At 46.6% G+C, this 14,019-nt stretch overlaps 2 protein-coding genes and 1 long non-coding RNA gene across 3 annotated transcripts; all 3 read left to right on the forward strand.

The window, feature by feature from the left end:
* Positions 1-1,270: 1,270 nt before the first annotated feature.
* Positions 1,271-11,154, forward strand: LOC128268240 (polyadenylate-binding protein 4-like). The gene is made up of 4 exons (XM_053005279.1): positions 1,271-2,090; positions 6,086-7,573; positions 7,661-8,082; positions 8,154-11,154. The coding sequence occupies exons 1-3, from the start codon at positions 1,898-1,900 to the stop codon at positions 7,912-7,914; spliced, it is 1,935 nt and encodes a 644-aa protein (XP_052861239.1). The 5' UTR covers positions 1,271-1,897; the 3' UTR covers positions 7,915-8,082; positions 8,154-11,154.
* LOC128268241 (uncharacterized) lies at positions 3,070-3,629 on the forward strand. Its single transcript, XR_008269131.1, has 3 exons — positions 3,070-3,215; positions 3,285-3,339; positions 3,407-3,629. It is a non-coding gene; the product is annotated as an uncharacterized LOC128268241 (long non-coding RNA).
* A 343-nt stretch (positions 11,155-11,497) lies between the features above and the next one.
* Positions 11,498-12,350, forward strand: LOC128268409 (uncharacterized). The gene is made up of 2 exons (XM_053005487.1): positions 11,498-12,035; positions 12,115-12,350. Exons 1-2 carry the CDS (start codon positions 11,531-11,533, stop codon positions 12,348-12,350), a joined length of 741 nt encoding a protein of 246 aa, XP_052861447.1. The 5' UTR covers positions 11,498-11,530.
* The last annotated feature ends 1,669 nt before the right edge of the window (positions 12,351-14,019 follow it).

Here is a 14,019-nt window from a genome sequence, read left to right on the forward strand (position 1 = left end):
GTTTTAGTGTAAAGCATGGCAATTGTTACAACTATTATATAGGGGAGAGAACTATAGAACTACCCAACACAGGGTCGCAATGTTTATTATGTGTCCAACAAGGTTCCCTCAAGGCCCAGATTCGATTCGATTCTGCAGATTATGGTTGATGGCCAAATCGGCCGTCGTTTGATTTTTATTCATTTCCATTTCGTTCCATCCATCTTTCCTCTATCCGACATGTGTTATGTTTTTTGCGAATTTTGTGTTTTCGCTTAAGCTTTTAGAATATTTCGATCTCAATTCTATTCCAATTACTAAAGACGCTAATAAATTAATGAAACGTATATGAATAGCCGTATTTACTTTATATGAAATCCCGATGCACGAAGGGAAAAACATGTCGAAATTAGAAAAACATGTTACGTGACTAAGAAATCGAGGGAATTACGTTTTTTGTATTCAAACCATAATAGTAATCGTAACTGTGCAAATTATGCTGAAGAATCAACAAATGTCGAACAGTAGCTAATAAATCAATAAAAAAATATTCCAAATATGCCCATTTATTTCGCAATACATAACTTTTTCGCCTATGGCACAATCTGAGGAAACTGAGACGAAGTATTCCCTCATCTAAGTAACCATTGTGACGATGTAACGCATCAATTGCGTTTCGGTTGGTTCGTAGAGTGGACGATCTTTTCATTCGTCCGGAGCAAACATTTTACTAGACAAATAGAAAACGCATAAAAATAGGGAAACTAAAATAAAAACCATTTCCGTGCGAAAATTGTACAGCGCGATGTAAGGTTGCGAAAGATCATTTGCCGTTTTACGTGTGCTTCAAATGAACGAGAGCTTCAACGAAATTGCGTTCAACGGTGAACAGTGATACGAAGAATTAATGGAAAAAACATCGCATGCGGCTAACTAAAAGGTAACAAGTTCCTTTTCCCTTATTATCAGTGAATCCGGCAGAAAGTGTAGAAGCGCAGGAGCGCAGGAGCGTTTCGCTGCTCAAAAACGAATTTCCCATAAACCGTCACTGTGCTTACTTCGATTCAAATCGCCAATCGATCTAGATAATTTAGAACAAGCATTCTTTAGTACTGCCACATTCGCGTTTCTAAACGGGCATTTCCGTCTGTCAAATGAGGTTCGATCGGCACCGCATGGAGTGTGTACCTGGTCCGCCACGCATCTCTCCATAGAGTGGTGCGAAAGAGACGACTAGAGGTAGGCCACAAATCGCAGTGCACAGCGACTTCATCGGCAAAACGCACCGTGGACGGCCATCAGACAAAGAGTGTCGCTGACGTTGTGCGGTTGTGTGCTTCTTGAATAAGATCGCACAACCACTCACACTTTTTTTGTGAATAAAAAATACCAACAAAAATACATAAAAAAATATTAAAAAAATAAAAAACACCCCAAAAAAATCGTAAAACAGTCGAAAAAGAAAAGAAGAAACCCCGTGCTCTCCGCGAACACCACCTTCCATCTATCGCAACTGAAAGGAAGTTTTCATTTCACAAAAAAGTCTTGCAAAAGTGACCGCCAATTGAAGCGAAACTCGATCGTCGTTCCGTGCGTGTGTGCATCTGAGATACAAAAGATAAAACCGAAAGTTTCATCGGTTAGTTTTTCTTGCACTTCAGAAGCTCTACATCGCGCTTGGTTTTCTGCTCTTTAGCCACGCGAACCATCATCATCATCGTTAGCACACGAGAGCCAGAAAGGAAGTTTTTCCTGCTTTCTCCCGGTGGCCGTTTCTAAGAAACCGAGTGAAAATTTAACGAAAGCAGCGCCGCCTCTTAGGAAGTGGAAGTGAAAGTTCGCGAGACTCAAGGCTTGGACCCACCAGCGCTCGCCAGCAGCTTATTTGCAGCCCACTAGCTGAGGAAACAGAAGAAAAATGAATCCCGGAGGACCGAACTACCAGATGGCATCGCTGTACGTCGGCGATCTGCACTCGGACATCACCGAGGCGACGCTGTTCGAGAAGTTCTCATCGGCTGGACCGGTGCTCTCCATCCGCGTGTGCCGTGATCTGATCACCCGCCGCTCCCTGGGCTACGCGTACGTCAACTTCCAGCAGCCCGCTGATGGTAAGTTTCGTCCCCTTCTTTCGACCCGTTCAAGGCGAAACAGGCGAGTCTTGTGCATGATTTGCTTGCACCGGGTGCATCTCTTCCGGCGTGAGTCATCGGAAGAAAGGCGCCCTTTTTGCGCATTCCTAACCTACACGTGCTTTCTTGTTCAGTGCGAGCAATCCGTAACGCAGAGTTGGCGTATGGTTGCCGCCGTGTTCCGCCATGTTGGTTGCAAACGTTCTGTGCACCTATGGTTATCTCGCTTAGCCGCACGCAAGCAGCCCATGTGTAAGACAGAGAGGCGAGATGCAACTGTCAGTTGGATAGTGACGTTGTGGCGCCTCCTAGCGGCTGATGGGACTACCAAAGCGCCACATTTCCATAGTTGCCTACGTCGCAGCATTATCGCTTTGCGTTAGAAGAAGAAAAGGGGCCAAGTGCGCTCTCTCTGTCTGTCTCTCTACATAACATTTTGTCTTGCCGGGTACGTTGCAGGAAATGATTTTTTGGTCTTGCCATACTGAGAGTAAACGACCGTTCGCGATAATTTTAAAGCCACAGCAAAAAGTCCCGAATTCCCTTAAATGGCAGAATCACTCAAACGATTCCCAGTGAACAATTTTGAGTGCCCGAGGTACCCCTCCGCCTGAGGAGGGGACGAGGAAGGCTGAAACGAGTGAGCTCGAACGCCCCTCTGCCTGCGGCGACGACGAGAGGGGGCGGGCGCGACGCTCGCTGCAGTGAGCAGGCCGGCTCATGAGGGTCCGCTCGTAGGCAGCGGCGGAGCGGAGGAAGCCACGAGAGGAGGGAGTTTCACGCGCGAGCTTGTGGGTTTGAATTACCTGGGGAGGGAAGGGCTGCAGGCCGAGACCCGAAGCGACCGCGAGCATGTGGAAGACAAACGGACGGGGGAAAGGGAAAGGAATAGAAAAAAAGAGACAGCGAGGTCGAGCAAGCCGGCCGAAGCAGTCTAAAACTGTCTGAGTCCAGGAAAGCATGCTGCCGGGACTTAGACCAATTTTGTTCTGCAAATTTACCTTGCTCTAAGTGCCATTTTCTCAATTTGTTACTCCTAAGTGTAATGTTCCAAGTGCAAGTGCATCTCGTACCATCATGTTTGATCCTGATAAAATAATACAGGTAAGTTTATTGGACAGTGTTCAGTGACAGCGAAATAATGTTCAAAAGTTTTCACTTTGCTCGTTTCAGTGTCAACTGTGTCACAACTGTGTCTCGTCATTTGTCTCGTCAGTTTGTGGAAAAGGTAAGAAAAAATGACAGGATTGCAATGCAAACAATCTAACAACAATTTAATTTCTTCTCTTCCTTAGAGAAATGCATCGAAGACCACGCGTGAAATAATCTACGCACAAACATAAACCCGGCTGGACCCACCGACAATGTGTGTACGCGGAACAATGTGTTCGACGGATGCCACTACCGCCACCAACGCAGACCTCACACACAGCCAACGCTGCATAGCGCCAGGAATGCACGAATAGGTAGGGAAGTGAAACCGTGAAATAGACGAGTGAGCGAAAGAGACGCAAAATAAATGGCACTGCGCATGTCCAAACCGACACGAAGCATTTTCACTTCGGGAACCGACAGGGGATACGAGAGAAAGAAAGAGGGAGAGGGCACATATATGAGAGAGGGAGACGACAAGGGGCACGCTCGAGAGAAAAATCGAAAGATTAATTTCTGCCATCGAAAGATTGGGCCATCTCACAAGGGATTTAGATAGGCGATTTACATTAGTCTTTCGATAATCTTTCGATTTTCTTTCGATCATCTTTCGATAATCTTTCGATGCTCCATAGTGAGAAGAGCGTCGGGCACTCAAAATTGTTCACTGGGTTGCGTTTCTCAAAGCGAAAATTTTAATCATTTGATACAGTGACGTCATTAGAATGCGCCGACTTCACGTGAAAAGCGTGTTGCTAATAAGTTTCGCCGCCTTATCGTACACGCCAACTAGATTGTGACGATTTTAAGGCAGCTTCCCCTTCAATTTTAGCGCAAAATGACGAATCTATGCGAACGAAGGGGCGTATCGTCAAGGACATTATCAGTTATGAGGAAAGCGATAAAGCGCTTGGTATTAGGGGTAGCAAAAATGCATTTGTACTCTTAGCTCAGCGACCACCAGCAACAGCTTATTACAGCATCGACACAAGCACAGTAATTGAACAATAGCCTACTTCATTCGATTAGATGCAGCGCGATGTCACCGGCCCATGCACAACAGGAGAGGAGGGACCCCACGAGACATTGGGTGCATTCCATTGTTGAATTTGTAATCGTCCTTGAAGAGAACGGACTCGAATCAAGACCCTCCGCCCCGAGGGACCGCCGTCAATCGATGGAGGGGCACTCTGTTCTCTCTTTTTTTATGTTGCTGGTTCATGGGGACCGACCACAGCACTACGCACCTCAAAACAAGAAACCGATGCAAGAAAAGCCTTGCAATGTGAATGTTGTTTTTCTCTCCCTGTTTGGTGTTTGTTAGCAGCAGGTTTGCCGTTTCTTTTGTCTCTCCTTCTCTGGCGGCCTACCGATAAGGCCGCCGCCGTGCCGTGCCGTGATGTGTGTCGCTTGTTCACATTTTCTCACGCGTTTCGCCGCTGCCACGTCGTGCACGCAAAGCGCGAGCCTCCTCTTCACCGAACGCCTCTGCACCGCGAGGAGTAACGACCATAGATTAAAGAGGTGTTGCACAGTGGTGGTCGGCATGGGTGATGCCGGAGGAACGGCGGAGGAGCATTGGATTGTGGGACACCACGTTACGTGACGGTTTCACTTTTCACCATCCGTCACCGGAGACGGCGATATGTTTTTTCCGTACGAGGTCTTTTCCGGTACCAAAAATGTGGCCCTCTGGAATCTCGTTTTTGATGTTGGTGGTCGGTGCTGTGTAAAATCACTATTTACGATTTGATATGTGATTGGAAAGCTACCGTTTATTGCACGGACATGTCTAGCAATCAATAACTGGGGTGTTGAAACACGGATAGGCCAGTCCAAATGTCGCAAGAGTATTTTGTAAAATAAAAATGTTGATGCTTTTCGCTTCCGAAGTTTTGTAACAAAACCTTGGTTGAACAGCACTTTCCATCCTTCCCAAAAACGGGAAAAGTTATTTAAATGTTTTAATTATATGTTGATTGCATGTTGTAGCTGTTTATGTATTTACGAAACGGCCGCGGTACGGTGAGCGACAGAGACAAGGCACATCCCTCCGAGAACCAGAAAAATAAATCGATACAATTAGTCATCATTCCATCATGATGCTGGTTTACGCCCGGCCCCAGCATTGGGAATCATAATACAAATCACCCAAACACCCACCCGTGTGGCCCGCATTTGGACGGCCACCGGTCATGGGACTAAAAGCTAGGGAAGAACGACATATATCCACTCGCGAGAGGGGGATTGTTAATGTAATTATGATGTATGCTGTATGTGGTACGTGTGCATATGCACTTTGCTCGTGTCGTACACTTTTTCATCCTTTCCTAATTAGTTGCAAAAGGGGGTGTTTTTAACCCAACCATCCGTCCCACGTCCACCCGCCGATGCTCTGAATGTCCAGCGTACCGAGTGCTACCACCACGTAGACACACATCACCGGTTTAGAGGCGTAAATTGCGACGCATGGTGCAATTCTAATACATGTTTACAGTACATGTCTGCTTAATGCTCTTGTCGTGAATGACGGAGCGATACAGAAGAGGGTGGCTTATACATTTTTTCTTCATTTACGGATTAAAACTTCAATTATTGCTGCGTAATTTTATATTTTAGATTGGAAATGGAAGCAATTGTCCAGTTTTTGGTTTGAATGAAACGCGGCCAACAAGGGCACGGATACAGACAGACAATACATAATTTATAAGTTTTGTTTGGGGGTGGGTGGTCATTGCAACATCGTTCCCTTCGCTGTTTATAATCGACCTGACAATTTGATATCATTTGATGCACATCATTTTCGACCTTTTCTGTTTTAGCTGAACGCGCTCTGGATACTATGAACTTCGACCCGATCAAGGGCCGCCCGATTCGCATCATGTGGTCGCAGCGCGATCCATCGCTGCGTAAATCTGGCGTCGGCAACGTGTTCATTAAGAACCTCGACAAGAAGATCGACAACAAGGCAATGTACGATACGTTCTCGGCGTTTGGCAACATCCTCAGCTGCAAGGTCGCGCAAGACGACAAGGGGCAGAGCAAGGGCTATGGGTTCGTGCACTTTGAGACGGAAGAATCGGCCAATACTTCGATCGACAAGGTAAACGGAATGTTGCTGAACGAGAAGAAGGTGTTCGTGGGACGGTTCATCTCGCGCAAGGAGCGCGAGAAGGAGCTCGGCGAAAAGGCGAAGCTGTTCACGAACGTGTACGTGAAGAACTTTGGCGAGGACCTGACGGAGGAAGCTCTGCGCGATATGTTCGAAAAGTATGGCCCGATCACTAGCCACCGCGTGATGATGAAGGACGGCAAGAGCCGTGGATTCGGTTTTGTGGCGTTCGAGAATCCGGAAGCTGCCGAGCGCGCGGTGCAGGAACTGAACGCAAAGGAGCTGTCGGATGGCAAGGTATTGTACGTGGGCCGCGCCCAGAAGAAGAATGAGCGCCAGATGGAGCTGAAGCGTCGCTTCGAGCAGTTGAAGCTGGAGCGTTTGACGCGCTACCACGGCGTCAATCTGTACGTGAAGAATCTGGACGACACTATCGACGACGAGCGGCTGCGCAAGGAGTTCGCTCCGTATGGAACCATCACGTCGGCGAAGGTGATGTTGGACGAGGGTCGCTCCAAGGGTTTCGGTTTCGTGTGCTTCTCGGCACCGGACGAAGCGACGAAAGCGGTCACGGAGATGAACGGTCGCATTGTCGGCAGCAAGCCACTGTACGTTGCGTTGGCCCAGCGCAAGGAAGAGCGCAAGTCGCACCTGGCCAGCCAGTACATTCAGCGTGTCAACAGTCTGCGCATGCAGCATATCGGCCAGGTGTACCAGCAGAGTGGCAGCTACTTTATGCCAACCATCGCTCAGCCGCAACGCTTCTACGGGCCGCAGGTGGCACAAGTGCGCACCGCTCCGCGCTGGTCCGCCAATGCGCCGATTCGTCCCAATGCCGCCAACCAAAGCGTGGCGGCCAATGCACCGGCCGGCGGCTACCCCGCGATGACCGCTGCGGCGGCCCATGCCGCCAACAACCAGTACCGCCAGGCGGGTAATGTTCGTGGCGCCAACCAGCAGGCTCCGAATGCGCAGTCTGCTCAGGCCAACTCGGCAGCTATGCGCAACTCGGCACGGCCAATCACCGGTCAACAGGCTGGCGCCAACATGCAAACGCGTCCGGTTGCCCCGCAGCTGGCCGCCTCACAGGCACGACCGCAGAACTACAAGTACACGCCGAATATGCGCAACCCACAGGTTCCGCAGCAGGTCCCGATGCAGCCGCAGCAAGTTAGCCAACAGGCTGTCATCGTTAAAGGTAACATAACATTTTTGGTTTTACACAACTTAAAAAACAGCATTATCATGCACTTAACACAAATGTTTTACGAATCGCTCGTTACAGGACAAGAGCCGCTTACGGCTACGATGCTTGCCGCTGCTCTTCCGGCCGAGCAAAAGAACATGCTTGGCGAGCGACTGTTCCCGCTGATCGAAGCCATGTACCCGGCGCTGACGGGCAAAATTACTGGCATGCTGCTCGAGATCGACAATTCCGAGCTGCTCCACATGCTGGAGCACCATGAGTCGCTGAAGGCCAAGGTTGAGGAAGCCGTCGCCGTGCTGCATGCTCACCAGGCCAAAACGCAGTCCAACTAAGTTTTGCAAGCTTAATGAAACCCTTCTCTCGTCGCAAACGTATTATTTCCGCCGCTCCCCCGATATATCGCCCCAACACAATGGTGTAGTTTCTGTTTTTGTCATTTTGCATCTACGTCGTGGAATTGTTGTGGAAAGATAACGGCCCCGGATTCACGCGTTAGTGAGGTAGGTTGCCATAGAAGGTGCTGTAGGTATTCAGTCAAATATTTAATTTTTGTTCTCTCTCGTCCCTCTAGCTACTTTCGAAAGGTTGAACCACTTCATTTGCTGCTCGGATGATGGACATCCATCGGTTATTGATGATCGCTCAAATATTGGAATCCGATTTACCTGGTGGCCGCTACAGTACCATTGACAGAAACGACATTATTTCCTTTAGATTACTGATTTCATTGTCCTCAAAAGAGAGGCGCCCCTCAAATAACCCTTACAATGGCGAGAATTTCTGGGTGGTCCGGCGGATTCACAATTATATCGTCAAAATATTTTCAACTATTCACAAAATAATATTGAATAAAAGCCCCGTTCAGTTTTTTTTGTAGCGCGAGAGAGGGGCTTACATTACGATTTCTAATGCTTGTGCGGCGCGCTCTTCTTCCCGCACGCACTAAAGCATAATCAACATAATATCTATCAAATATTATATACATTGAAGAAGAAAAACCTAAATAATATAATGATAAAAAGCTACAAAAAAATGGAAAACAACTATAAAATCGCAATTGATGCAAAAATGTAACATTAAAAAAGATCGTAAAACTGGCAGGAAAGATTCCTCTCTTTCTAGCATTGAAAATGGAAGTATGTGGCCGCAGAGACAAACTGAAATGCTACGCAAAAAAGAACAGCAACAGAAAATTTACGAAAATCGCAAAAACAAAGCAAAATAAGGAGAAAACCCCTGTTTGATGGTCTACGAAAGCGCCTTCGATGGATGAACCATTTGTAATCGTTTGATAATTTGCCTAGGGCGATCTATTACGGGACATTATGATGTAGAAACCCGGGAAAGCGTACCACTAGAAGGACGGACATACAATAGTATGAATGCTCAATCTATCTAACGAAGGAAAGCCACAAAATCAAGGTTTTGGCAAGTGTATGCTGTTTATATACGTAGGTAGGAAAGAACACCCGCAAAAATGTGTGAATTTCGTTGCAAACCAATTTGGAGCAAACAAAAATCATTTAAGAAACAAAAAAACAACCAAACAAAAGATCCTATTTCAATGAGATACAACAGAGCAACCGATGCGACAGTCTGAACATATAAAAGAAATAAAAGTAAAAATCTTAAAAATAACCAAAAAAAGTGAAAATACCCATGAAAACAAAAAACAGAAAAACTGACGTAATGAGAAGCAGGAAGAGAAGATGATTGAAAGGGGATTTGCGGCTAGTTGGGGGCACACAAAACGTGGAACGACAGATAGCAATTGGCTTCGATTGCCACTCTTCTTTCCCACTGGTGTGCGCATCACAACAGATCGCGCGGACGCGCAAAGGCGGGCCGTAGAATGAGAGAATGAAACAACACAACAAAAAAACTGAAAAATCTGCAACTGAAAATTAGACAAACAAAAAGACGAAACACAAGAGAGATCAGACGGCGAGAGAGGCAGGGAAAAATATGAGTAGGTCATCAAAAGAGAGAGGGGTGGTGGAACCACTTTAAATGGGCATTCGAGTGCAGTCGAGAGAAAGAAGCACGATCCTCCTCACTTCTGGCCAAAATTAAGCAATTTTCGTCGTGTTCCAGGTGAAAAGAAACACTTTTCTTTTTGGTTTTCCCTTTGCATGTTTCGTCGTCGTGTGTGTGTCTGTGAACATTCACTGTCGTCATGAGCATTCTGAGAACTAGCTTTTTCGTGTTTAGAAATGTTACACAACGCTTGGAAGGGGGCGCAATAAGTTATTCATTGCTAGCGAAGCGGAGGGCACCAGCGTGTACGATGATGACCCCTTACGGAGCAGGTTGCAGAACCTTCGTCTACACTAGTTTGCTGGCCCCACGATCAATTCGTGCTCCAATTTTTGTTTAGTTTGTTCCGTTGCACGCGCTTCAGATGAATCGAAAGTTTCAAAAAGATTTGTTCAGTTTTTTACGTGAAACCACGCGCTGCCGGTAGTGTAGCTTCGTTCGAAGTCAATTTGTTTTGTGTTCCGTCAGTAGAACTTGCGAATCGAATACTTCTTCTACCATCGGAAGAAATGTTTTTCGGGGCTTAAAGAACACGACAAGCCTTGTAGTTATCGACACTCTTGGGCGAGCGGTTCTTGACGAGATATTGATGGTAGTAACAGCTTTGTTGGACAGACGGTTAGCAGAAAGGGACATCGTAGTTTCTGCGATTCTACAAAGAGCAGGAACACCGCAGTGAGAATGATCTTAAACATCATAAAACGAGAGTGGTTCTCTTTATCCGTAACGGATTTTCGTCCCACAATGAGTTTTGCTGCAAGTGGCTGCATCTATGGTTAGTGGAGAAGAGGATGTGTCAAGGGCCAACATTTTGACCGCTAACCGCCCTATGCAGTTGGTGTTCGCAAAAGTAATGGGAACAAGAAACCTCCAAAAGAAGCTACTTAGACACAACCTCAGTTCCCACTATCCTTATCCTTGCTCTGACTATGAAGACACCATCACGGTAAGGTGTGCGAAAAGACGAAGGAAGGATAATATTTGTTTCAAAACGGCCCCCACCGACAGGAAAAACACCCACTTCAGTCAGTTTCAAGCAACTACGGGGGGCTGCATAGGTTTATAGGCGGGACATTTGAGATACCCTCTCGAGTCGAGCTATAGCAGCAGATCAGATACGAGGATGACGCTAGTAGCTTCGCATAATTTGAACTCTCGAAAATTGGAAAATTATGAGAACGGAGAGCGGTAAGGATGATGGTAAGGATTGTTGTTCTGCATACTAGAAAACATCTGAATGAAACTTTGTTCCACAACCTTTCCCGGCTCGCTCTCTGGTTCTCTTCTCTGAAATCACATTGAAGCACTCCAAAACATTTTGCGGTATATGGTCAATAAGGCGAAGGTGTATACGTCGAATCCGTAGAAGCATGTGTGTCTTCACCAATTGGAGATGTAAAACGTGTGCATTGGCCATGATTTTCGACCATCAAAGAATGCTTTCAGTTCAATAAATCAGTTACAGGATTTTGGGTCAACCTGAAGGTGTATAAGAGAAATTTTCAAAATACATGTTTCAATTTCAATAAAACCGATTTTACGTTTACTTTTAATGCACGTGGAACATCGAGCAGCAAAGTTTCTCATATGAAGGTATCTGGTCGGGTAAGTTTGAAGTCCACAGGACCGACTTCAATGCGCGCTATAGCACGTATTAAATTTCAAAATATTTCCTTACCTTATGTGCTTTTTAAGGATATGATGGCAACGGGTAATTTCTTCGGGTGAACTAACGGATCTTTTAAAAAACTTCAAACCGACTGTCAGATAAGCAACCAAAGTATTGGTATTTCAAACACACATACCAACACAAATCAAAACTGAGACGGTTCATTTTCGGTTCTTCAGTTAAGCTGTGACGGTTTATCGCGCTATCGTAATCCTTTCGTAGCTTCGCATTGTGTTTGCAAAATGGGTTTCAATCTCTTAGTTTCTAACCTTCATCCAAACATTACCAATCAGCAGTTGTTCAACTTGTTCGCACCGTACGGAAATATCTCTTCGACAACGGTGTACCAAACGGGTAACTCGCTGGGGCATGGCTTCGTAAATTTCTACCACGCGCAGAATGCGACACGCGCCATCGTTTGTATGAACGGACGCGAAATCTATGGCTTTCGGATCTACGTGGAGCCAGCACCTCAATGCGTAGGGAATCCAACCATTCAACCACAACAACAGGATGCTCGGTCGATAGGGCTACAATACATAAACGATATGATAATGGACAATATGGGCTTTTATTTCAATAAAAGCAAGCAGCAACCTCTGAGGCAGGCAGCAACCTCTTGCCCGGGAAATGTGGGTCGGAATATTCCTCAAATAGCCGAACCACGGAAAACACCTAAAACTCCCCCAAAAAAAGCCCAAACTAAGTGCACGGCGGATGCGGCGAAGGAAAACAGCACTGTTTCAGGTAAGGTTGCTATTTTGATGAACTGTAACATTTTCCACGATGACACGATGAAAATTTGTATTTTATATCCTCTATTCAGTCGCTGCCAACATTTTGCATGTTGTCGACCGCGCGGAACAAAAGAGGATACTCGGTGAATGCCTGTTCACAGCGATCAAGGCCATTTGTCCGCAATTGGCTGACAAAGTAACCGGCATGCTGGTGGAACTTAACAATACGGACATACTGGACATGCTGGAGCATCCCGAAACCCTGAAGAAGAAAGTGAACGCAGCATTTGCGGTGTTACAATCCTACTACAAAGCCCAAACCTAATACGTGTAATGATAAAATAAAGTAGTTTTTGACTGACAGTGAAACGGCAAAGGTACAGTTCCTTTCTTTTTGCTTTGTTGCGGCTAAACAAGTACGGAACGGAAGAAGAGCGTTTAGTAGAGTTGCAAAATATAGATTATTCTACGACATTGTAACGGTTTCCGGCGAAAAGCTTTTCCCGCTTCGAGTGCCCTTATGTGTGCGTGAAGCCGCCAAAAATCACTTCTCTATCGACGAATGCGAAACGTAGCACTGTTTGACTCTTTCACTCCGTTGGCCCCCCCACGAGGTGCTCGCTCTTTTTCGCCTTGCCGCTCTTTTGTTGTCATATTTTCTGCCTCAAGTGATACAAGTAGTAGAGAGAGCGGCTACACGAGATCGTAGCAACCGTCCTTTCAGTCTTCTCGGAAGAAAGTGGTTCGCCCGTAGAACAGCGGGCCAGACTGTTATCGTTGAAAGAGTCGAGCGAAGTAAACGGCCGAAGGTGGGTGATAACAATCTGCATCTTTTTTTACTACAAATGTTATTATTGCGGCAACGAAAGCAAGTTCCGGCGAGTTAAGCCACAATTGTTTCCTCCTTAGAACACAGCACGCTGCAGAATCTGCATAGGCTTCGTGTTCCCTGTCTGGTGAAAGATATGTGACGGTGTGTGAGTTGGGCACAGATTTGGCAGGCCATTTTGAATTCGATGAAGTTTCATCTGCCTCATACGCTGGCCCAATATTTTATGAACTCGATTGCCGCGAATGTGTGGACAACGAACAGAAACGAAGCATTTAATGGTGCAAGACACATACACTTCCCATTGCAGTCGTATATTTCCCCGTGCCTCTCCTGTCCGAATCCGTGGCGCATTTTCCGTTGTTTACTGTGTCCCAAGCGGTTCCATGAGTTGCGCTCGTTCAAAATGGCAATGATTACTTTTCTGTCCGATCTCGGACACATCTTTGATCATGTTTCACATTCAACAAATTTGTAGACTGGCTTTAACTGACTTGGATTTGTTTTCCTCTTTTTTTTGCAGATTTGTCCTCAGTGGGAAACGCTCTATAGACATCATTGACCAGTAAAAAAATCACTGTGCTATCGCGCGATCCATTTCCCGATCATCGGCTACAATGGCCAATCTCAACGGCGAATTCAGTTGGAACGACCTGAACGCCACACCGGTCGAGCAGCTGATGAAATATAGTGCCCACAAGGGATACGATTGTCCCGAGTATAGGTACTTTCGGCTCAAGAACGGCATGATCCAGTGCAAGGTGAACGTCAATGGGTCACTGTACTCGACATATCCTGCGGAATTTGCAAACGAGTTTGAGGGCCAGTTCGCCGCCGCACTCAAGGCGATCGAAGCGATACGGGCCGACGAATCGCGCCACAGGCACGAGGTTTGCCTGGAATCGGATTTGGAGGTTGCGAATCGTATTTACGAACTATTGGCCAACTACCCGAACGGTTTGTTCAGCAAGCGGGTTCCGGAAGCGTTCCTGCAGACGCACCGGTCACTGCTGCCGGATCACTGGTTTTCGATCATCGATCGATATCTGGACCAGCTGTTTGTGGTGGAGGACGGACCGGGGGATACGATGGTGTTTGCCTGTGAGCAACCGTCGATGTCGGATGCGGCCTCCAACACGTCGGAGGCACGGCAGATGGCGGTGAA

The sequence above is a fragment of the Anopheles cruzii genome, chromosome 2 (assembly GCF_943734635.1).
Source record: "Anopheles cruzii chromosome 2, idAnoCruzAS_RS32_06, whole genome shotgun sequence".
Taxonomy (NCBI): Eukaryota; Metazoa; Arthropoda; class Insecta; order Diptera; family Culicidae; genus Anopheles; species Anopheles cruzii.